Source organism: Chiloscyllium punctatum, chromosome 12 (genome assembly GCF_047496795.1).
Source record: "Chiloscyllium punctatum isolate Juve2018m chromosome 12, sChiPun1.3, whole genome shotgun sequence".
In the NCBI taxonomy this organism is placed as follows: Eukaryota; Metazoa; Chordata; class Chondrichthyes; order Orectolobiformes; family Hemiscylliidae; genus Chiloscyllium; species Chiloscyllium punctatum.
The window spans coordinates 49,308,576-49,331,985 of NC_092750.1; the positions used below are offsets into that span (position 1 = coordinate 49,308,576).

At 39.4% G+C, this 23,410-nt stretch overlaps 1 protein-coding gene across 19 annotated transcripts in view; it reads right to left on the bottom strand.

Annotated features, from left to right (window-relative positions):
* Positions 1-1,319: 1,319 nt before the first annotated feature.
* The window catches only part of foxp1b (forkhead box P1b), a 478,263-nt gene continuing 456,172 nt past the window's right edge, over positions 1,320-23,410 (bottom strand). For 18 of the 19 annotated variants that reach the window (XM_072582560.1, XM_072582559.1, XM_072582556.1 and 15 more), the window contains 2 exons: positions 10,775-10,941; positions 1,320-5,140 (listed from right to left, as the gene is read on the bottom strand). In XM_072582560.1, the coding sequence (XP_072438661.1) occupies positions 4,996-5,140; positions 10,775-10,941 (312 nt within the window). In that variant the 3' untranslated portion in view covers positions 1,320-4,995. Of the gene's footprint in view, positions 5,141-10,774; positions 10,942-23,410 lie in introns of those variants that run through there. The other variant, XM_072582575.1, reaches the window with a different exon arrangement.

A 23,410-nucleotide genomic window follows, 5' to 3' on the forward strand; every position in this document is an offset into this window, starting at 1 on the left:
TATTAAATTGGGTGTTTGTAGTCTATTTAAGGTACAGAAAACTGGTCTAAATATATATATTTTCTAATTGCTTTGACAGGTGCAGTCTAGTGAATTTAGTGTGTTTTCATCTGGAATGTTGGCCAATACTGCTGCCATATAATCACCATTCACTGAATAGATGCAAATAAAATAGAAGAAAAATAGTTTCACATCAAATTTTATTAACAATTATTGCAGTTATAGTGCAACAGATGTTTATAAGGACTTATTTCAAAACACACAATTTAATAACCCTCTTCTTGTGTTGTATAATATTTTTAATTTCAAAACTGATTAAATTCCATTTGAAAACAGATCTTTTCAATAAGACACGTAGCAGCTGTTGAGAGTCTTGAATTGTTTGTTCTCTTTCAGCTCAAGTATTTTGAATTATTCAGCTGTGCATGTGCCAGAAACATTCCGCACTGAATGGAAATTCTCTAAATGTGGATTTTCTACTTGGGCTCAGAATAATAAGAAACATGTGTATTTTAAAAAAGGGGTCAACTTAATGAGGAATGCACGAAGTATAGAGTTACTTCTATATCCTATTACAACATGTGCTAATATTTGCTAAACAAATTTTCTGAACATTTGTGGAAAACATCTAAAGATATTTTTTCAAGCAACCTGCCAATCCAGCAAAGTACAGATTCCGCGGAGGGGGTTTTTAACATTAGTGAGCTAATCATATATTTGATTGCACATTTCCTGTAGTGACCCTGATCGTTCTGTGACCCAAATTAAAATTATACCCCCTGACATTCATAATACTAAGCAATAAGATAAACTGGAAACAATTCATGTCACCTAAAGCTTTTTAACAAATCAATGCAACTATTTGTAATTGCTTGTTTCACAAGATTAAAAGTGTCCAGACCTGACCTGTGTACTCAGTTTTGTGCCCAACATGACCTGTGCATTGGTCGTTAAAACAAACCACTTGTGATCAGCAATAATTTCCATCAAGAAATCCATATTACTAATATTTCTAGAATTCTAATGCAGTTAGAATTTATAGCTGATCAAATGCAGTTACCTAAATTGCTGTTACAAGGAGACAGTTTAACCACCATTATTAATTATGGGAGAATTTAATGTTTAAGTACTGGCACTTGTATTGGTCATCTTTATAGTTGGGTCAGGAAAGTGTCAGAATAGTGCTTGATAACTAGCCATTTCATCTGTTACAGAGGAATTTTAAACGATGTGTGATGAAAATGGGAACAATACTAGAAAATGATGACTTTGGGCTTGGGAGATCAACATCACCCTGAAAATGACAACACTGCAAACGGTGTGAACAACCAGCATTTTTATTGCATTTGAGAATGCTAATGTCAGTAATTAGTACTGACTACACACATGAATTTTTTTATTGTCTGCATCAACAGACATGGAATGATGGATTACACTGATGTAAGGAATGAGTTCCTGTATGCCTCTACAATAATCTCTTAACTGGCAGCAACAACGTTCAAAGCACCATGATAACACAATGTCCTCATTCTGTACCATTTCCAAACAACCTTTGAGAAACAATCAGATTTTTTTATTCACTGGCTTTTGACAGTATAGAAGGCTGTGACTCTCATTCCTGACATTGAAGTTACCTGAATCATGGTACTTCGATCATGATAATGTACGCTTTTCTTAAAGAAAAAGCATGTAACAAATTATCTTTACATCTTGGCACCTTGTAAAGTTCTTATTTTTAAAAAAAATATTCAACAGGTTGACACTCCCAAGTTTTAATAATCATTACTTCACTGCAACTGGCCCTGGAATTCATCATGCTAAGTATTCACGACAGCAGGAAGAGAAATGACTTTTTAAACTGTCTTCTCCAAATCCTTCAAACTTTTAAGACAGCTGCAGAGGGCAGTGGTTGGACCTTTGTAAGCGGGAAGTATCAAAACAGCCTAACACAAACAAAACTGTACAAAATGCTTCGTTCAATGGTAACTTAAAATTCTGTCAACTGTACTACAGTTAAAGCAAAAAAAGGGGATTCTCTCCCCAATGTCAGCAAATAACTTCTGTTATTCTTAAAGCAAGGATTAATAAGTAAAATACATGTGCAGAACATTTGCAGTTTCAATACATACAGTAGTTTTCAAAGCTTTCTTTTAATATAGTCAATACAAAGCAGTTGCTCAAAAGCAAATGTGATTTAACAGAGATTTTTTGTTTTTTAAAAGAACAGTGTTTAAAAAGAAACAGAAAAAGACAAAGGCTTGCACCAACACATTGGGATACTTATGTACAATGTAACAAACCCCCACCCTTTAGAAGCAACCACATATCCAAATGGATATGATGACAATGTTCGATCATTGAAATCCTGTACATAAAGAGCCTGAGGTTCAGAGTTGATTCTGCTGAAAGGCTGTGGCACCTGCTAGATATGCAAGCTCTAATTTTGCTAGTCTTTAGACTAAACATGCAAGACATACAACTAAGTGCAACTGAGTGAAATGTTTTATTTATCATTCCCTAAAAGTTTGAACTGAGGTATGCGTACTAACAGTTTCTCATGCTGTTAACTTTAGTCATGTCTAGCTACACATGCTGAGAATGAACTAATCTAACCATCTTCTATTCCCTCAAATACAGAGTTAACCAACAGGCCACTCAGTTTGAAAGCATGGGATCTCTTCTCATGATCCCATTTAGCTACTGCCTGCACATCCTCATGAAGCTGCCTGGAATGCCATTACAAATATATATTTCAAAAGACCACAGACTGCCCATTTAACAGAAAGTTGGATTAACCTTAAAAAAAAACTTCTGCAATGTCTCTTGTACCAAGCTTATGAGTGCTTTTGTATGAAGAATGTTGGAACAAAACTGAACAAATTTGAAGATGTGTGCCAAAGCAAACCAAAAATAAGTAATCTTGGCACAACAAATAAATTGGTCTCCAAACAAAAGTGGCACACCATCTTTCAATTACAGCTTCCATAACAAGCATTATCCTAAAACACTATTATGTGGTCCAGTTCCATCATGGAAGCTATTCCTTTTCTCTCTGTATTACCATTGGAATCTTGCATTTTCACCTTTTCATCTTACTCTTACCAGCACAGAAAGGATCTACATTCACCTTCCCTTGATGGAATGCTCCCTTTTTTTGTGGCCTCAGTGATATAGCTCCTTGGTTTGGTCTCCAATTACATCTTCCTACAGTGAGCAAACTTGGTCATTATAGGAAGGAGAAAGCTGAATTTTCAGAGATAATACCTTTGGTTCAAACATCCACCTGGCCTGCTGCAGACACTGTTAAAAGGAGACTTAAACATCACAGGTTACTGTCTGTGCATCAGTCCATTTTTAGCCATTTCCCCCCTCTTGATTCTGCTACCTCCTTTGATCAACAATAAGAGGATATTTGGCTTCATCAGATAAAGCATCAAACAGAGAACATATAATTTACCTTTTAGATCATCTTTGGTAATCTCAGAAAAAATTATCTGGCTTTTTAAAAAAAAGTAAAAATAAATAAAGCTCTGAAAGCTTCTTCAACTGCCAAACTATATAGTCCTAAATAAATACAATGGGGGAGAGGGGAGTGACAGAAAAGTGACCAAGTCGCAGTCTTGAAACAGCAAAGATGTTAAGTGTTTTGGAAAATAATTCAATGACTTCTATTAACAGAATTACTTTCTGTATGTAAAGTTTGCTTCAGAATCACTATAAGCTTGCAAGATAAGCTCTAGTGACATTGCTTTTGATTTTGTCATCTATTGTGAAGTTTAAGTTTGCTGAAATAACAAATTTCTACCTATAGAACTACTTAACACAGCACTAGACATAAACCTTAACTGAAAAGCTTAGCTGCAGTGTGAATTATTATTTGTACAGACTTTTTTTTGTGTTCTACTTTCTTTGACTCAACTCCTGTGTCTCCCTACTACTTGCTGAACCTGAAAAACAGGAATCATTCAATGACATTATGCAGGAGACAAGAGCGAGTTACTAATATCATCTTTTTTTTCTGTCATTCTGTCCCCTGGTTCATTACTGCAGCCTTCCTAAAAGTGAACCTTTCTCTGGAGTCATGGAACATTGATTCCGCCAGTTGATATTAAAAGTTGGGCCTGTTGATTGCTGACTGAAAGCAAATGAAATAAAGCAGTATCAGTAAACAGAATAAAAGCTGGTCTGAGGTTTAATTTCTTTTTATAAAATTAAAAAAAAGCAATGAAGTTAAGGGGAATGAATGACAGAAAATCTACCATGTGTGTTACAAACTGATGTCAGGCATTTTGTCCCATTGGTTAAAAAAGACTTTAACATTCAACCACTACTGCTGAACATAGAGCTTAATGAGGTCCTCCAGAGGCCTGTGGCCTACGATTATAAAACTGCTTGGGTGCAGCAGAAGCAAACAGTGACACAATAAAATTTCGGCTAATTATTTTTCACAAATTATTTCCCTTCTCCCCTGCCCCATGGAAACAAATGTGGATTAAAGGCAGTGATATTTGAATAATCCACTTCCAGTACTGTGCAAATCAGTTTTAGCCTCAGTCTTCCATTTGAATATGCAAGTTCTGGGAAGAGCTCTACCTGCAGTTTGAACTATGAACAGTTTCGATCAGACCCATGAGTCCAACTTGGCAGGACTGCAGTCCAAAATCTGCTGCAAAGTCTGTGTGTATGACTGTACAGTTCAGTAACTTTCAACACTGATGTTGACTTCAGGAGAGGAAAATCCCAAGTACCAAACAAGTCCATCCAATGTACGTAGAATACAAATTCCATTTTTCCAACAAAAAGTAGAAAAAAATCAGAAACATTCCCCAATGGGATTCTTAATGGCACTAAAAGTCATTTAAAACATCTCATTACTTTGTCAAAAAGGGCTGAAAATTCCTCCAAACTTCCGCATCATGGAGAGATTTCACAGGTAAGTCTGACGAGCTCTTTTCGTATATGAATCTTCATCTCAGGAAAAGATGAGAAACATGCTCATTCCATGTCTTCATTGCTTGGATCCTCTTCAAATTCTCTGTCATTGTCGAGCTCTGGACTATGATTTGCTGTTGTCACTAAAGACAGGGGTCCTTCCATTTCTTCTGGGTCCACTGGCTCCTCTTTAACATGGATAGGATACCTAGAACAAAGTCATTTTACAGTTAGAAAGCAAAAAAAGGGCACATATTTTAGGTACTTTATAACCGATTAGGAAAGTAATCATCACAGCATTTTAGAAATAAAAAGTTGATTCAAAGTAAGAGTGCCAACAAACTGCTTATGAACCAATAAACACAAATATTAGCACTGACTACAATTCTTGAACTCATAAAACAACAGATTTGCAACATTCAGAAAACATAAAATAAATGAAAATAAATACAACAAAGCAGCTGTTTGTCAAGCACCTTGCGGAGGCTGATCACTGAACACTGAGTACTGCTGCTCTAGTTAACATGCAGAACCTGTGAGCCTTCTCTCTAGAGGATGACCCTGAGTGAGGTTCTATCATTAATCAACTTCAACCAAACACAGCAACTAGACACCATGATACATGTTTTAAACTCCAAATTAATGCATATTTTTACAAACTGTCAATAATGGAAGAAAAGCACTGCCAGGAAACACAGGCTGAGGGTAAAAAGCCTGCTAAACATAACAGTGTGATAAGAAACTGCATTCCTAACGAGAATAATAATGCTGTCAGTTGTAAACAAGGCAGAACATGATCCCAGCCCTTGGACTGGGCAAGGGATGCACTGAGGAGATGAGATCTGCCAAATTCTCATTACTGAATAGCACATGAATAACCCATGGGGGGAATGTGGGTTGATTTTATGAAACCACAGTGATAACAATTGAAAAATGTCCTGTGTAAATCACATTTACAACAATCTAGTCAGAAACACAAATAGATTTTGGGGTGGCTTTGTCAGGAAGCTCGTGTAAACACGCCAATGAGCAAACAGTGCTTTCCTGAGTGACCAGAATTTTAAAAAAAGACAGTATAGTCAAATAACTTTGTTTCTTTTGCTTAACTATCATGCACTGAAACAGGAAGTAAAGTGGAAAAGCAGAGAACGCCCTTGCTGCTTTCAAAACAATTCACTTTTTAAAGGCATTCATTGTTTTCTTTAAAGCTGCAGTAACTTTGTCTCTTTCCCTTCACTACTTGTTGACCGACTTCCACTACCCATGGATCTTTCTGTTCTTCAATTCAAGTAATAATAATCCCCCCACCCAGACTACACTTCCAATCCTTATCTTCTGCATAATAATCTTTCACTTATTTCTTCAGTCTAAGAAGGGAATGACTTTCAATGGAACTCTGCTTGGTGCCCATATATTGTGCTACCCCATTGCACACTGTGCTTATTTGCTTTGTAGCTAACTTTGGAGCATGTCAGGATGAAAGTGCTATCCTGGAGCAGTGATTATTCTACTGCAAGTATACTTTCCAGTATTTCAAACAAACAAAAAGCTTCAGTGGTTTGTAGCCACAATGAGCAAATGTCGCGATTGACAATATCTACTTTGTTACTGATGTGTTTGAAGAAGGATGCAAAGCTTTTAACAGCATGTGAGGGGGGGGGGGGTGTGTTTAAAAAAGTGCTGCAATACCAGCAAGTGGTTTGACATAACGATTGCTGTGTTCATATTCTTCACACAATACTTCACCTGTGTATTTTTCACATTAGGTACAAAGCTATGTTGATTTTATCTAAGCTACCGTTCATGCACAACATACCAGATGTGACACAGTAAACAAGATATGTACAGTTTAAAGTGCTTCTGCAAATGCTAACCAATATCAAATGCCTGATAACAATTCCCCACAGAAAGCCAAGCTTTGCACACTGGACATCATCACTCAACTTAGTATCAAAATATCATTAAAGACTAATTTTACATTTGAATGTAGTTACTGGATTAATTTCTGCATGGGATACAAAAAATTGGATATAAAGCAGATGCATGCGATGTAACAAAGAAAACCAATTAATCACAGAATCTAATCTCATATACGTGGAACCTTCCTCTTACATTGGCAGTTTTAAAGATTACATTAAGATACATTTTTCCATAGTCAGCTAGGGGAATTTGCTCAATAATCCCCATAAATACTGTACATCCAGAGGGACTGCACACCCACCCATCCTGCCTTACCCTTCCTGTTACAGCATTCTGCCCTCAACACCATCCATACTTAGCATGGACAGCAATCTCCCATTACTTCATACTGTTATATATGCGCTCATTATACTGCCGTCTGGTACTATAATGCTCCTATTAATTTTCCTTTTGATATTTTAAGAGTGATCTATAAATCATGTAGCCTTTCATATGAGCCACCATTAATGTCTGGCAATGATGCTGTCTGCAGCATATTATTTTAAGCTTATAATGTAAGCAAGTGAATGAGTGGTTTTATTCTGCAGAATTTATTACAACTTTTAGGTTTACAGTGGCTACAGGCAAATTTATTCAACACCTTTGTTTTAGTGCTTGTTTTGTTATCAACATCATTTGATAAAATTTGCTATGCAAAATGATGCAAAGGATCATACTCTCACCAAGTTCTATTAAAAATGAGAAAAAAGGGCTTTGCTGTAGGCTGTGTTGAATCCAATCATCCCACTTTTGAACTTGTGTACTCAACCTTGTTGGAATGGTTATTTTTCAGCTAGATCACAGGACCTGTATCTATGGAATACATAGACACACTGCCACATAAAGTGCTCATTACAGAGTGGCACGTGCTAACACGACAGTTGTTCATCTTCTGTCAAGTTCAACACATTTTGTTTATGCAACCACTGCTCAAAGCATGACACCTTTTAAAGAATTCTACAGTACAGCTTAAAATAATCTGAGGTTTTTCCAACTTGATTTGATCCTAAGATCACCTACAAGCAACATCAAGAAGGAGATTAATAAAGAAAAAAATGTTTCCTTGCATTTACTGACAGATTCATTCATTGTTCTGCCGCAGCTGTAATGACACAAGATTATGATGTCTAGTAAAGGCATTAGTGATAGGTAATGAATGAATGATAGCACCAATAGCCAGGGCTAGTGATCTGACCTATTTTTTAACAAAGGTAGACAATGTTGCAATGAAAATAGCATAAATGTTAGCAATTTGATTGTCAACAGGACAAAGTTATATTTATATCACTTGAATAACAAAATTGAAAAATCCATCAAGTGTTCTTTGGTGCTTCTTGCTACAGTAAAAGTCCAGCACAAATTTCATACCTAATAGAAGGGAATTTGATTAGAAGCCAGCTAAGACACTGATGCCTTTTTTTTCCTGCATTATAGTTAGTTAGTACAGTTGCAGTAGGGAAATGACAAAGAAAAATCACTTAACATCCATATTGATGCCCTTTGTAGAAAATTAAACTTGCCTGACAGCATTTGCAAATATCAACTTCAGCACTAACATATGGTGAGTTTATTTCTACCAACAGGTGTGTTTTTTTTCAAAGAATTTCATGTCGGGTGGTGCAGTGCAATCGAACACCAAACAGGCCTTGCTAAGGGTGCGGTAGGATATGGTTTTATACTTGGAAGTTCCCCACATGCTGGCTTCCTGATCTCAGCTTCATTGTCAGGGGAGTTGGTGAATGGAGGTCAAGGCCTTCCTGACAAACGGCAAGGAACAATTATCAGCCAAGCAGCATTAATACACTTTCTAGTGGACATTTATGTGACACATCAGTGGTGATCGGGCCAATGTTTTCTAACCGTCCCCCTGAACTCAGAAACAGGACCTAGAAATTGAGAAACTAAAGTGGTGGTGTTGCAAATACATTCAGAATGTTTTTAGATTTTAAATGATGCACTCAGAAAAGTGCTTGCACAGCAACGTACTTTACAAATTTTTTTTTTAATTGACAGTTGTCAAAAATAATCTGATTTAACTTCTGTCAAAGCTTCCTAGGGAAACTTACACAGAACACAATAATGAATATGAATGCTCATGCATTAAAAAATAAACCAGTGCTCTGCCAATTTGAAACTTAAATATTCACACTTGCAGCAGAAAGAATTGAGTCACTCAGACTTTAAGAGGTTTCATAAGACAAGAATTCATAGGACAAAGTACAAAATCCTGCACTTTGTTTTCCAAGACATAACAACTGTTCTCAATTATTTGGGGCAGGTCTAATTTTAAGGAGACTACCTTTCGGACTTGATGAGCCTACTGCCAGAAAAATAAACTTGCTTTGTGAGCTGAAAACAATGATTGGACATGCAGAGTTTCACAGATAGGTACAGTCAGTCACGAGTTTAGATTAGAGTGGTGCTAGAAAAGCACAGCAGGTCAGACAGCATCCAAGGAGCAGGAAAATCGACGTTTCGGGCAAAAACCCTTCATCAATGTCGATTTTCCTGCTCCTCGGATGCTGCCTGACCTGCTGTGCTTTTCCAGCACCACTCTAATCTAAACTCTGGTTTCCAGCATCGGCAGTCCTCCCTTTCGCACAGTCATGAGTGCAATCTACAGAGATAATAAAATAATTGCCTCCTATTTGAAAAGTGTTGCAGACTGAAAACCATGTACCATAATATAGAAAATTAGACTAAAGAAAGCCTGCCAAAAATAACATTAAAAATTGATTTTGGCATCCCAGGTGAGAGAAAATCTAGGAAATGGCAAGTTTTATGAACATCACTGGCTGGGCCTTATAACACAAGATGAGGGTCGGAGTAATGGCATGCACTTAGATCTGAAATAATTGTGAAAATGTCAAAAGAGTCTGATCACTAGAGATGAGTATTTCTATAGTAATTAGAAGTATATATATATTTTTAAATCAGTACTGCAAATAAAATGGCAAACACTAAATTCACTGTTTGGGGAAAAATTATCTTGATAAGTACTTAAGCCCCTATCATTTAAGTTTATGAGAGTGCATCTTCCATATTATTTAAAATCAGATTTATTACTACTGGTTGACAGAGTTTAATGGGTGACCTTTAGCAATAAATGCTGTTTGAGTTCTTCAATGGCCTAGTACAGCACTGACCCAGACTATCAGATGCTCCTGGCTCGTTAAGAGAATTTAAACCACAGCAGCCTTTGTAGTGTTAAAACTGACCTCAGTATCTCTGGAATAGAGAAGGAAAAAATAAGCGAACATTCCCCATCCTAATTACTATGTTGCAAACTCTGCTGAAAAGTGCAGTGTGTGGATTGCAGGTGAAAACAGACTGGCTTAACTATGATGCCATTCGCATCCAGTCGACATATGGAAATGGTTACTTAGGTGAAGTAGCTGAGGCCGTTTTCTCAAGCGTTCAACACTTTCAACAGGCAATGCAAGGAAAGTGTAAATAAACATCTGGTTTTAGCAGAGCTGAGTAGACAGCTAGTAAGAAGCTGAGTCAAAGCAGAAAAAAAGTTGGTAATACTCAGAACTCTGGCAGTATCTGAGTCGTTGCTGAGTCGTCTAGTATACACTGCATTGCCTAGATGCCTCAATTGCTCAGGACTAATATTCAATTAAGAACCTTTGAACAAATATCAACAAACTTCCAAGGGGTGGTGACAAAGATTTGAACACTTAATATTTTGAAATTTTGATGCTCTGCCAGAAAGGGTGAGGGGTAGCATATGGTCATTGGGAGAAAATGGTTCCACATAAATCTTCAGTTCTTCGCAGCAAAGTCCAGACATTCCACAATCATGACCATCCCAGAGAAAATTACTGAAAAACACAATTAAGGCAAAGAGGAAAGCAGAAATCAATGCTTCAGTACTCACATTGTTTGCAATGGAGAACGTCCTGGACTGCTGTCACTTTCATTGCTATTTGAATGCTCCACTGCACCATTTAGCTCCTCATGAATAGCACCCACCATGGTGGCTACAGTGGGATTTCCCATGGAAGCAGTAGTGTATAGAGGTATGTTATTCTCAGTCATTGAAGCCTATTGAAACACACAATGAAAATAAGCTTAAAAACAGGTTCGACTGAACCTTATAGATGTTCTCTGACATTCTTGGCTTCTGTTTTAGAAACAATTAAGTTTCCTTAGTTCGATTTGCGAAATGTATTCATACAATATTCAAGAATTTCATTATCACCCCAATTATAATAAATCTTACAAGTGTGTAGTACCTTCAGACAGTTAATTATTTATTTTTAGGCTGTACAGTTTTTCGTTTTGACACCACCTTCTAAAATCACAAGCTCTAATAACTGGAAGAACAATGACAGCAGACATCAGCAGTACCAAGCCATTCACGGTGCTGACTTAGAATCATATTGTTGTTCCTTCACTGTAATAGAGGAAGTCCTGGAACTCATTCTTTAACAGCACTGTAGATGTATCTATACCAAGTGAACTACAATAGTTCAAGACAAAGGCTCACCACTATTTTCTCAAGGGTAATTAGGAATGGCCAACAAAAGCTGCTCTTGTCGGTGCTGTAGGCAAGAACAAATATAAAAAAAATGTAGACAATAAGTTCACCCCTAAATTATATTTCTGTTGAGAGGCAATGAAAGGAGATTTAGGAACTACTTTACAATGTAAACAATAGCTACCTACACAGACTGCAATATTAGGACAAACTAAATGCAGTGGGTGAGAAATTTGCATAGATTTGTGGATGCTTTTTTGGTGTTGCATGTCCCCTTACTGTTTCAACATGGTGTTTGCACATCATGTTATGTATACTTGATTGATGAACTGCAGTGAATGCCCACAGGAACTACACAGAGAAGGCAGGTCATGACATAAATCTGTGTGCTAAGGTGATGTGACACAAGTAGTGCCATTTTGGAGGTTTTTGGCATAACTTCCCCATACCTGGACTGGCCTCTACAGGTCTGACCAGAACACACTCCCTGGAATGCAGGCAGGGATCCCCTGTGCAGAGTCACTTTAACTGGACCCCTGACTTTGGCCAAAGCCTGGGACTGATATGGAAGACTGATAGTGCTGAGCCTCCCTGACTGGCAATCCCTCCATAGATTTTGCTCCATTGACTAGTCCCTTAGAACTTTCAGACATATCCTACTGCTTGCTGTTGATACAGTCTGACACAATCACTTTTGGATGGCACAGCAGCTGAATGGTTAGCGCTGCTGCTGCACATCACCAGGGATCCAGGTTCGATTCCACCCTCAGGTGACTGTCTGTGTGGAATTTGCACATTCTCCCCGTGCCTGCGTGGGTTTCTTCCAAGTGTTCCGGTTTCTCCCCACAGTTCAAAGATATGCAGGTTAGGTGGATTGGCCATGCTAAATTGCCCGTAGTATGCAGGGAATGTGCAGACTAGCTGGATTAGCAATGAAAATGCAGGGTTATAGGGTAGAGTGGTGGGCTTGGATGGCATGCCCATCGTAAGGGTGGTGTGGACCCGAATGGGCCGAATGGCCTGCTTCCACACTGTAGGGATTTTTATGACTTGATTTAATTTATTGTCACATGTATTTATTACAAATACAGTGAAAAGTGTTGTTTAGTGTGTCGCCACTCTGGCGCCATCTTAAAAAAAAACAGAAAATAAACCAAAACACAGAATATAAATCCAGAAAATAAAACAATAACATTCATTTTATAGTCTTATTTCAATAAAGTGAGATGGGCTAGGGTACAGCTCCCACTTCTAGCTCAGTCATGGGTCTGGATCCAGGCTCCTCTACCCCAATGCCTCAAGTCCCTCCTGTTAAACCAACTACAGGTGCTAAAGCAATGTGGTGCACTGGCATACAAAATATACAAGCCTTTGACTGAACATTATTGTATAGCATAGCACAGGTGCCTGTCTTTGCATGGTATCTGTACCCAGTGTAGTGAGACACTTCTGGCTGTCAGTGTGTCCTGCTAGCTATGTCTGGCCTTGCAGAGCACACTACAAGTGTAATGAAGAATGCCAAGATGGTGGTGATGGTTCTCTGAACATCAGGTGCTAATGCCCATGGTGACAGTGACATGTGACTGCTATTCGTAGATTGTGCCCTGATCTGCAGTTTGGCCATGGACAAAATGGAGAAGGTGGCCAGCTGATCCCGTGAAGAACCCACTCTGGTTTCCATTTCGAGTTTTCTCAACAGTTATTAGTTTGGCAAGCGGGATCCAGAACAATGTGGATCAAAACTTCGCTTCGTGGCAGGAAGCAGAGGGAGATGGCCAAATGGTGTTTTTGTGACCCAGCCTGGGTTCGGTGGCACACCATGGGGTTTGGTGCTGTGCTCCTTACTGTTTATGAGGTGTGTTATGATCTAGATATAATGTAGGAGGTTTGAAAACTGAAAATTTCAGTGTGGTAAATAGGGAAGAGGAAGACCTTCGACTACAGGATGATATAGATGGGCTGCTCAGATGAGCTAAACAGTGGCAAATGGAATTTAATCCTGAAAAATGTGAGGTGATGCATTTTGGGAGGACGAACAAGGCAAGAGAGTATATGTTGAATGGTAGGATCTTAGGAAGTACAGAGGATCAGGGGGACACCCTTTGTGTTTAAGTCCATAGATCCTTGAAGGCAGTAGGACAGGTAGATAGGGTGATTAACGTAGCATATGGAGATTTGCCTTTATTACTCAAGACATGCAGAGCTGGATATACATCATTAGTAAGGCCACAGATGGAATACTGTGTAAGGTTCTAGCTGCCACACTACAGAAGAAATGTGATTGCACTAGAGAAGGTGCAAAAGAGATTCATTAGCTTGCTGCCTGCCGGGAGTGATTCAGCTATTAAGACACAGTAGTTAGGCTGGGGTTGTTTTCCTTAGACCTGAGAAGGCTGGGAGGGGGGGTATGATTGAGGTATACGAAACTCTGAGGGCATAGACAGGGTATATAGGGATAAATTTTATCCCTTTGTAGGGAGGTCAATAATCGGGCGGGGGGGTGGGGGGCATAGTTTTAAGATAAGAAGCAGGATGTCTAAAGGGAACTTGAGGAAAATGTTTTTCACCCAAAGGGTTGGGTGTCTCAAACTCATTGCCTGAAAGATTGGAAGAGGCAGGACCCCTCAAGACATTTCATTACTATTTTGATGATAAACTGAAATGCCACAGCATTCACAGATAAAGGCTGAGGGTTGGAAAACAGGATTAGAATAGATGGATGTTTGATGACTAGTATGGACATAATGGGACAAATGGCCTCTTTTCACACTATAAAAATGCCATGAATCTTTAGGACTCTAACACTGACACCTACCTAACAATATGGAAAACGGCCCTAATACAACATGTGTACAAGAAAAGGTGGACAATTCCAACCCAGCCATCATTCTACTCTCAATCATCAGCAAAGTTATGGAAAATGGTCATTGACAGGGCTACCAACAGCACTTGCAATGGAATATCTGCCACAACCTTGGACTGAATATGGACAAAAGAGCTGAACTCCGGAGGTGGGGTGAGAGAGACTACTCTTGTCACCAAGATAGCATTTGACAAGAATGGTATTAAGGAGCACTAGCTGATGGAACACACTCCATGTACCTGGATGAGTCCAGCTCCATTCAAGACATTTGACATTCAAGACATTTGACACCATCGAGGACAAAGCAGTTCATTTGACTGGCATCCCATGCATCACCTTCAAAATGTTCATTACCATCACAAGTGGTGCATACTCTACAAGATGCACTGCAGTAACTCACCAAGGTTCCTCCAACAGCACTTTCCAACACCTGTGATCTCTTCCATGCACTGCATCTCAAAAGCATCAATCTCACACTTATCTTGAGCTCACCAATGGTAGAAGTGCTCAATGCTGCTGGCACTAAATTTAAAGACCAAAGGTGCACCAGTTAACGTCTGCAAGCCAGGAATAGCTCTTCAAGGTTTAAGTGTGGAAAGAAGTTCCCCAAAGATGGCCAATGGAGACAAATTAGTGTGACCTGGATGTCCACGAGCATGGGTTGGTGCAGATCAGAGCCATCCTCTTTCATGAAATTGAAGCTCTGTATTTTGAGGTACTCAACAGCATATATGGCAGAGGTGAACACCCACAAGCAGCAGCAAGGAAAGTACTTTGAGCTTTCTAATTCATAGCACTTGAAGAAGTCGCATTCGTCTCAAACGTCCTGTGGGAAATCTCAACCGGACCAACCATTGCATCATTTATATGCATATTATACAAAAGTAATGACCGAGAATAATGCCTGTGATTTATAGGCAGTTTCTAGGTGAGGAAAGCAGAGAAAGACAAACACAAGGTATCATCTTAGGGTTCTAATTTTGAAGCTGCTAAGACTACAGGTGTTTGAAATTGTGAGTGGAGATCTTGTAAAATGTTGATAAAAAATATGCAAATTCCAAGTAACCACCAGCTATGGAGCTCAGGCACTTGAGTTGTAGATGTGTGAAATCCTCAGTGCTAGCTCAGTACTGGTCAGTCCTGTTATTGCACTTTATTACTTTGTGCTAAAGGCTCTGTATTGTATATTAACTTTGCTTTTGAACTGACTAGAGTATTATGAAAAAAAAAACTTTTGTTAAAGCTTTTCACCTTGACACCATTCACATATACCAAAATCATAGAATCATAGAATCCCCACAGTATGGGAACAGGCCATTTTGCCCAAGTCCACACCAACCCTCCAAGGAGTAACCCACCCAGATCCATTCCCCTACCTTGTTACTCTACGATTTACCCCTGATTAATGCACCTAACCTACACATCCCTGAACACTATGGGCAATTTAGCATGGCCAATTCACCTGATTTGCATAGCTTTGGCACGTGGGAGGAAAATGGAGCACCCGGAGGAAACCCACGCAGACACGGGGAGAATGTGCAAACTCCACAGGGTCAATCACCTGAGGCTGGAATCAAATGCAGGTCGCTGGCACTGTGGGCCAGCAGTGCTAACCACTGAGCCACCATGTCACCCATAGTAAAGGTGAACAACATTTTTCACTATAATTTAAAGTGTGTAGACTGGTTGGCAAGTAGCCTCTATCTGGTTGAAACATTGCTATAGAGAAGGAACCAGAGAGATTATGACAGGTAGTTAACTGTGTCTTACATTAAAACAAATTTCAGACAGTTTAACTCGGATTGATCTGAGAAATGAAACAGAAAATGGCTGTCACCCATTTTGTTCATTTGAATTGGGCACATATTCTAGATGCAATTAAGTCTTGTATATTAAAAAACATGCGTCTTTCAGTACACTCAAGCACAGGACAACACAGATTTCAAGTGACAACTTAAAATTGGTTGCTAGCGTAATTCTTAGCACAATCTGGATTATTTACCAATCACAGAATCAGAATCAAATGTTGTACACTGTCTTTCAAACACCGGAAGGTTAGATATGGTAAGTATTTTGAATGTTACTTTCGAACAGTGAAGGAACATGCTGTTTCATATGATCTGCCAATCTTTCAGATGCATGGTCCAAATACCTAGCGCCACACTGGCACTAAAATTGATGCACAAGATTGCTCATTGGTGTGACAGGCAAAGTGTGCATTTGACTTGATGGTTGCATGATGTCACTCTTGTTGCTATTGCCCAGTAGCAGCGGGTAGCTTCAGTTGTAACTCAGATTTTTGAGATACCTTGAGTTTTCATTACATAAAGTAGCCATTACCTTGTAATATGACTCTGATGTGTCCTAATTCAGCATCAAGCTTGGAGCATTAAGCAAATAGCCTTATTTAGGAGACTGCTGATAAAGGTGGGACTGTGAGAATCCAAATGCAAGTGTTGCTCAGTGAAGGCAGGTTTACAGCAGACAGTGTTAGAGAACCCGCCAGCAGGTTTTGCAATAAGCATATCAAGGAAAGGGAACTCAATTGACTGCTCCATTTCAAAAGGTGAATTTAATCACAGGATGCAGTCATTAAGGTATGTAAGAAAATTCTTGCATGCAGCTGTAGATTCAACATGCTCTCAAGCTGTCTATGAAAATACTGCCTCTTTACGTTGGCATCCTTGCGAATTATGATGAAAAGATTTGACAAATATTTCTTTTTTCAGATGTGCTCAATTTATATCGTACCAAATGGCTAACTGACTTTTAAATTAACTACAGAGAAAGCCAGCATGATCGATTGCAATAAATATATTTTAATTCAGCATTTGAAGGCATGTGTTATACATATTCAATGTATTTTCTGTTCAGATTATCCCACTACCGAAATTTTGATGTTATGATTGACATTTCCAGCAGCAAAGGGGTGAGGCAGTGAGGCAGAAGTTACACAAGGACATGCACAACTGCCCAATGCTAGCCTGCCATCCTCACTAAAGAGCCTCAGTTCAGCCAGCTACAAGAAGGTGCACCAATAAGCAATGTAAATGCTGATTGTACGATGCTGTTCAGAAGCTGGTGCCACTTTGATACAAAACAGTCCAGGGATGTGGCTATTGCCTGTACAGGGCCAATCAGCCATTAATATTTGAAACAATATGCATCAATGGGGATTTATTTTGGAGATCATTTTGATTACACTTGCTAGGAGATCATTTGAAGGCCAAGCAGTCAACCCTGACCTCTGAGGAATCAAAGTTGAGAATGACAGGGATGTGAGGAAAAGAAACCTTTGTACTTCTGTTTGAACTTTCTGCAAACTCAGTGAGATGCTGGCTACTGCAGATGATGGGAATCATCTTTGTCACTCCATTCCAGCATTGGAAAGAGGAGAAAATGAATTGCTATGATAACAATGATAGGCTTCATCAAGTTGTAGTCCGTTCTTAAAAAGGTGAGGTCAGCTCGGAGACCTACTTAACTAGATCATAGATTTGATACATCAACAGTCAGTTTTGCCATTTACTTCTTTTCTAAAGAAGTGTTTAAGGTAGCTGGCATTTGTTCCAGCTGCGTCTTAAAGAATAAAATCCACTGTCACAATCATCACCGCATTCTTCAAGTGATAGCGGTATTAGCCAGTCCGCAGTTCATGCTGACAAAAAAAAACCCCATCCAACTCATAACATTCCCAAAGGATCATGCTGAACCAATAAGAAAGTACTCATAGTCATAGAGTCAGAGATGTACAGCATGGAAACAGACCCTTCGGTCCAACTCGTCCATGCCAACCAGATATCCCAACCCAATCTAGTCCCATCTGCCAGCACCCGGCCCATATCCCTCCAAACCCTTCCTATTCATATGCCCATCCAAATACCTCTTAAATGTTGCAATTGTACCAGCTTCCACCACTTCCTCTGGCAGCTCATTCCATTCACGTACCACCCTGTAGGTGAAAAAGTTGCCCCTGAGGTCGCTTTTATGTCTTTCCCCTCTTACCCTAACCCTGTGCCCTCTAGTTCTGGACTCCCTGCTCAGCCTCCGACGCTCCAGGGAAAACAGCCCCAGCCTGTTCAGCCTCTCCCTGTAGCTCAAATCCTCCAATCCTGGCAACATCCTTGTAAATCTTTTCCGAACCCTTTCAAGTTTCACAACATCTTTCCGATAGGAAGACTAGAATTACATGCAATATTCCAACAGAGGCCTAATCACTGTCCTGTACAGCTGCAACATGACCTCCCAACTCCTGTACTCAAACTCTGACCAATAAAAGAAAACATACCAAGTACCTTCTTCACTATCCTATCTACCTGCGACTCCACTTTCAAGGAGCTATGAACCTGCACTCCAAGGTCTCTTTGTTCAACAACACTCCCAAGGACCTTACCATTAAGTGTATAAGTCCTGCTAAGATTTGCTTTCCCAAAATGCAGCACCTCGCATTTATCTGAATTAAACTCCATCTCCCATTGGCCCATCTGGTCAAGATCCTGTTGTAATCTCAGGTAATCCTCTTTGCTGCCCACTACACCTCCAATTTTGGTGTCATCTGCAAACTTACTAACTGTACCTCTTATGCTCGTATCCAAATCATTTATGTAAATGACAAAAAGTAGAGGAATAAACAAGGGTTGCAGATGCTGGAAACCAGAGTCTAGATTAGAGTGGTGCTGGAAAAGCACAGCAGGTCAGGCAGCATCCAAGGAGCAGGAAAATCGACATTTCGGGCAAAAGACATTCATTAGGAAGTAGAGGACCCAGCATTGATCCCTGTGGCACTCCACTGGTCACAGGCCTCCAGTCTGAAAAACAACCCTTCACCACCACCCTCTGTCTTCTACCTTTGAGTCAGTTCTGTATCCAAGTTGCTAGTTCTCCCTGTATTCCATGAAATCTAACTTTGCTAACTGTCTCCCATGGGGAACCTTGTTGAACTCCTTACTGAAGTTGATATAGATCACGGCTACTGCTCTGCCCTCATCAATCCTCTTTGTTACTTCTTCAAAAAACCCAAATCAAGAGTCATGATTTCCCATGCACAAAGACATGTTGACTATCCCTAACCAGTCCTTGCCTTTCCAAATACATGTACATCCTGTCCCTCAGGATTCCCTCCAACAACTTGCCCACCACTGACGTCAGGCTCGGTGGTCTGTAGTTCCCTGGTTTGTCCTTACCACCCTTCTTAAACAGTGGCACCACGTTAGCCAACCTCCAGTCTTCCGGCACCTCACCTGTGACTATCGATGATACAAATGTCTCAGCAAGAGGCCCAGCAATCAGGGCAGCACGGTGGCACAGTGGTTAGCACTGCTGCCTCACAGTGCTCGAGACCCGGGTTCAATTCCCGCCTCAGGTGACTGACTGTGTGGAGTTTGCGTGGGTTTCCTCCGGGTGCTCCGGTTTCCTCCCACAGTCCAAAGATGTGCAGGTTAGGTAATTGGCCATGCTAAATTGCCAGTAGTGTTAGGCGAAGGGGTAAATGTAGGGGAATGGGTCTGGGTGGGTTGTGCTTCGGCGGGTCGGTGTGGACTTGTTGGGCCGAAGGGCCTGTTTCCACGCTGTAAGTAATCTAATCTCTAGCTTCCCACAGAGTTCTAGGTACACCTGATTTATCCACCTTTATGCATTCCAAGACATCCCGCACTTCCTCCTCTGTAATATGGACATTTTGCAAGGTATCACCACCTATTTCTCTACAGTCTATATCTTCCATATCCACAGTAAATACTGATGCAAAATACTCATTTCAGTATCTCCCCCATTTTCTGTGGCTCCACATTTAGGCTGCCTTGCTGATCTTTGAGGGGCCCTATTCTCTCCCTAGTTACCCTTTTGTCCTTAATGTATTTGTAAAAACCCTTTGGATTTTCCTTGATTCTATTTGCTCAAGCTATCTCATGTCCCCTTTTTGCTCTCCTGATTTCCCTCAATGCAGAATTGCTTGTTTTCCATACGTATGGATCGATAGTAATTGTATGTATGCAATGTCAATACCAGCAAGCCAACAACTATCAAGAATCATAACAGTTTTCATTCTATTCATGTTCAGCGACTCATGCAATTCTGTGTCCACTTTCCTTGCAGTTATTGTATTGCCTTCATACTGTGTCTGGTCTAATTTTCCCTGCTCTGTGCCTTCCTTCCAAGTGCAGGTTTTGAGACAAAACTCACATTGAACACTTTGGGACATACAATACTGTTATTTGCATCCAGAATGTGTGCCCAATTCAACTGAACAAAACAGGTGACAACCATTCTCTGGTTAATTTCTCAGACCAGAGTTAAACTGCCTAATTTACACTGAATCAAACTTAGCAGTTAACTAGCTGTCATCATCTCACTGGTTCATTCTCTATAGCAATGCTTCTTTCACATTTGGTGCAAAGTACCTCTTGGTGATCCTTACATCTGCACTTCAGACAACTGCAATACTAAAATAACAGCTGCTGTTGGGATGGGTTTGGGAACTTCCTGTAATCCAACATGGAGAGAAGGCAGGCACTCGCTGCATTATTCCCAACCTTGCTATCTGAAAATTGCTTGCATGTTAAAATTCATTCTCTTTATATCATGAATTACAGCACAAGGCTAGCATTGATTAACATATTACTTAACTCAATCCAGATCATGTGGGGATTCTCTGGTGCAGGCCGTGAAACTGCAATAATCAGACTCCAAGATTCAGAGTCTGTTCACTGAGCAATGGCTGACACTTAGATGTACATTTGAGAGCATTGTATTGTTGACAAGAAATTAAATTTAAGCTCTTTGTGCCCTAGTATGTAGGCATGAAATATGCTGTACAGTGAAGAGTTGAGAATTCTCCTGATGTTCTAGTTAACACTACTCACTCAATCAACACTACTTTAACAAATCAGATCATCTGGTAATTTCACACATCACTCTTTGCAGGATTCTGCTCTAAGCATTTTCTCAACATTGTCCTATTATGATTTACAGTGATGACATGTAGACAATCTGAAGCCATGAAAGGTGTTGTAGAGAAGTCTCTCCTTTTTTTTGTTAAGGAATAACTATGTCTGGTTGTTACTTGACCAACGGGCAAACTGTATGGATACAGAAAGCTCACCAACTTTTGAAATACCTAAATCTGATGCAGTTACACGAGTTCACATGAATCTGTCCTGTCATAACATCATAGCTTTTGGAAATGATGCCTGCACCCATATGAGGAACACATGTATAGTAACTCACGGTCGGCTGACTATTCCAGTGTTTTTTTGTAATTGTATGACTGAAGAACATCATCTTAGGGGATGATCTGTCTGAACATCTTACTAGGGGATTGATCTGACTGAGCAGAGAACACTGGGCAAATTGTATGCTGTTTGAATTCATTTTCAAAGCCATCTGTAATGGTTTTCCAGTGCCTCATGCTTACTTAGCTACGCCATATATAACTGTTGCAAAATGTTTATGCATGTTCTGGTACTTATTGCCAGATTGGGGTGTTATGGGTGGTACAGTGTTGTTATTTTCTGCTCATTAAACTAAGAGCCTTTGGAATGTAGCGTTGGAGGAACATTGTCGTGCCAGTGGTGGTGTCATTTGAGTCTTGTATTGATCAGAACCGTGTATTTAAGAGGTTTCTTGGTACAATTTGTTCACTTTAATGTCTGAGATATTTCTCACCAAACAATCTCACCAAAATAGATCATTTATTTTTTGTACAGTTTGTGTAGGAGGACAGATTTTCAGGTTAGGGAGGGGTCAGTTTAGAATCCTTACCATGAAATAAAACTGCTTGCAGTTTTCTTATCAATTATTTACCTATGATACGGTTTGATACACCCTGATATTGTGAAACCTCTTTCTTAAAAAAGATCTTAGCTCACTTTCTTGCAGTAGAATGCCAATCAAATGTCCAACTCTATGCCCTAATTTTAATCTGTCTTTAAGGGCAAAATGCATTTATTCCTTTCTACATTAATCTTTGGCATTCTATGCATGAAATAAATTGCACTTGTCTGTCTTTTTTCTGCAACAGCATATTTATACATTGCTTTATAATTTTCTTTTATCTTCTATGTATTGCACTGCATTTCTACTTGATAGGAATACTTTTGCTTTGTGCTTTTGCTCTGTCAGAACGTACAACTTCAAGATTTTCCACTTGGTGCACTGTGGTCACTTGCTCAGGCGTGTCTGCATGCATTCCAGCGCTTCATTGGGGACCCATTAATAACATCCTGCCTGTTTATTTTTATTAAATACACCAGCACCACATAATTTTACTTTTTGTCTCATTGATGAACAAGCCCTGCCCACCAGGGCAACAATGAAAACAGGAGGGTTGGAAGATGGGGAAGAGTCTAAACTGGAGTTGCAAAGCGAAATAATATGCACCAGCCCCTGTGGTGCCTAGCTCTCTGTGAAGGTGTCAAATATCCTGTCTGTGTATGGTTTTTTAAATTAACCTCATCAAACATGGTACGATACACATTTGGAGCAGATGGGCCTTCAATCCAAGCCCCCTGGTTTAGAGGTAGAGACACTTTCACCACTCCACAAGAGTCCCCAATACCCTGCTGATTGATATTTTTGAAGCAACCTATTCAGAGATGTTATTATGCGCCTCTAGCGCAGGTAGGACTTGAACCCAGGCTTCCTGCTTCAGAATTAAGGACACTACCACTTTACCACACCAGTCCTCAACATTCTGCCTTTCTTAAAAATGTGTATCAGTGTTCTTACATTTTTTTTTTGCAATCATGCAATCACCCATGATATTTTTCACCATTGTCCCTCCACCATTAAATTTTTCCAATTAAACATTCTGCTTGAGCAAATTGCTCAGATCTTAAATTACACTAACTCTTTCTCCATTTAAAAAAGCCTGTACATTAAAATTTAAAATGTTACATGTATATAAGTTCTCAGAATTACTAAACCAACATCATCTTGTGAAAATAAAAACAAATAAGCTGGACTAGATACTTATTTTTACTATAATCACAACCAAAACACACATGAACAGAGTTACTGGAACAATATACATGTTTAAAAAAGGTTACTTAACAAGAATGATTGTTTGACAAGAAATAATGAAAATAACATTCTTTTTCTTCTTTTATCTGATAATCTTTCAATTATTTATCTGGTTTCTTTCTCTTCTTATCTCTGCTGACTATGTTACACCT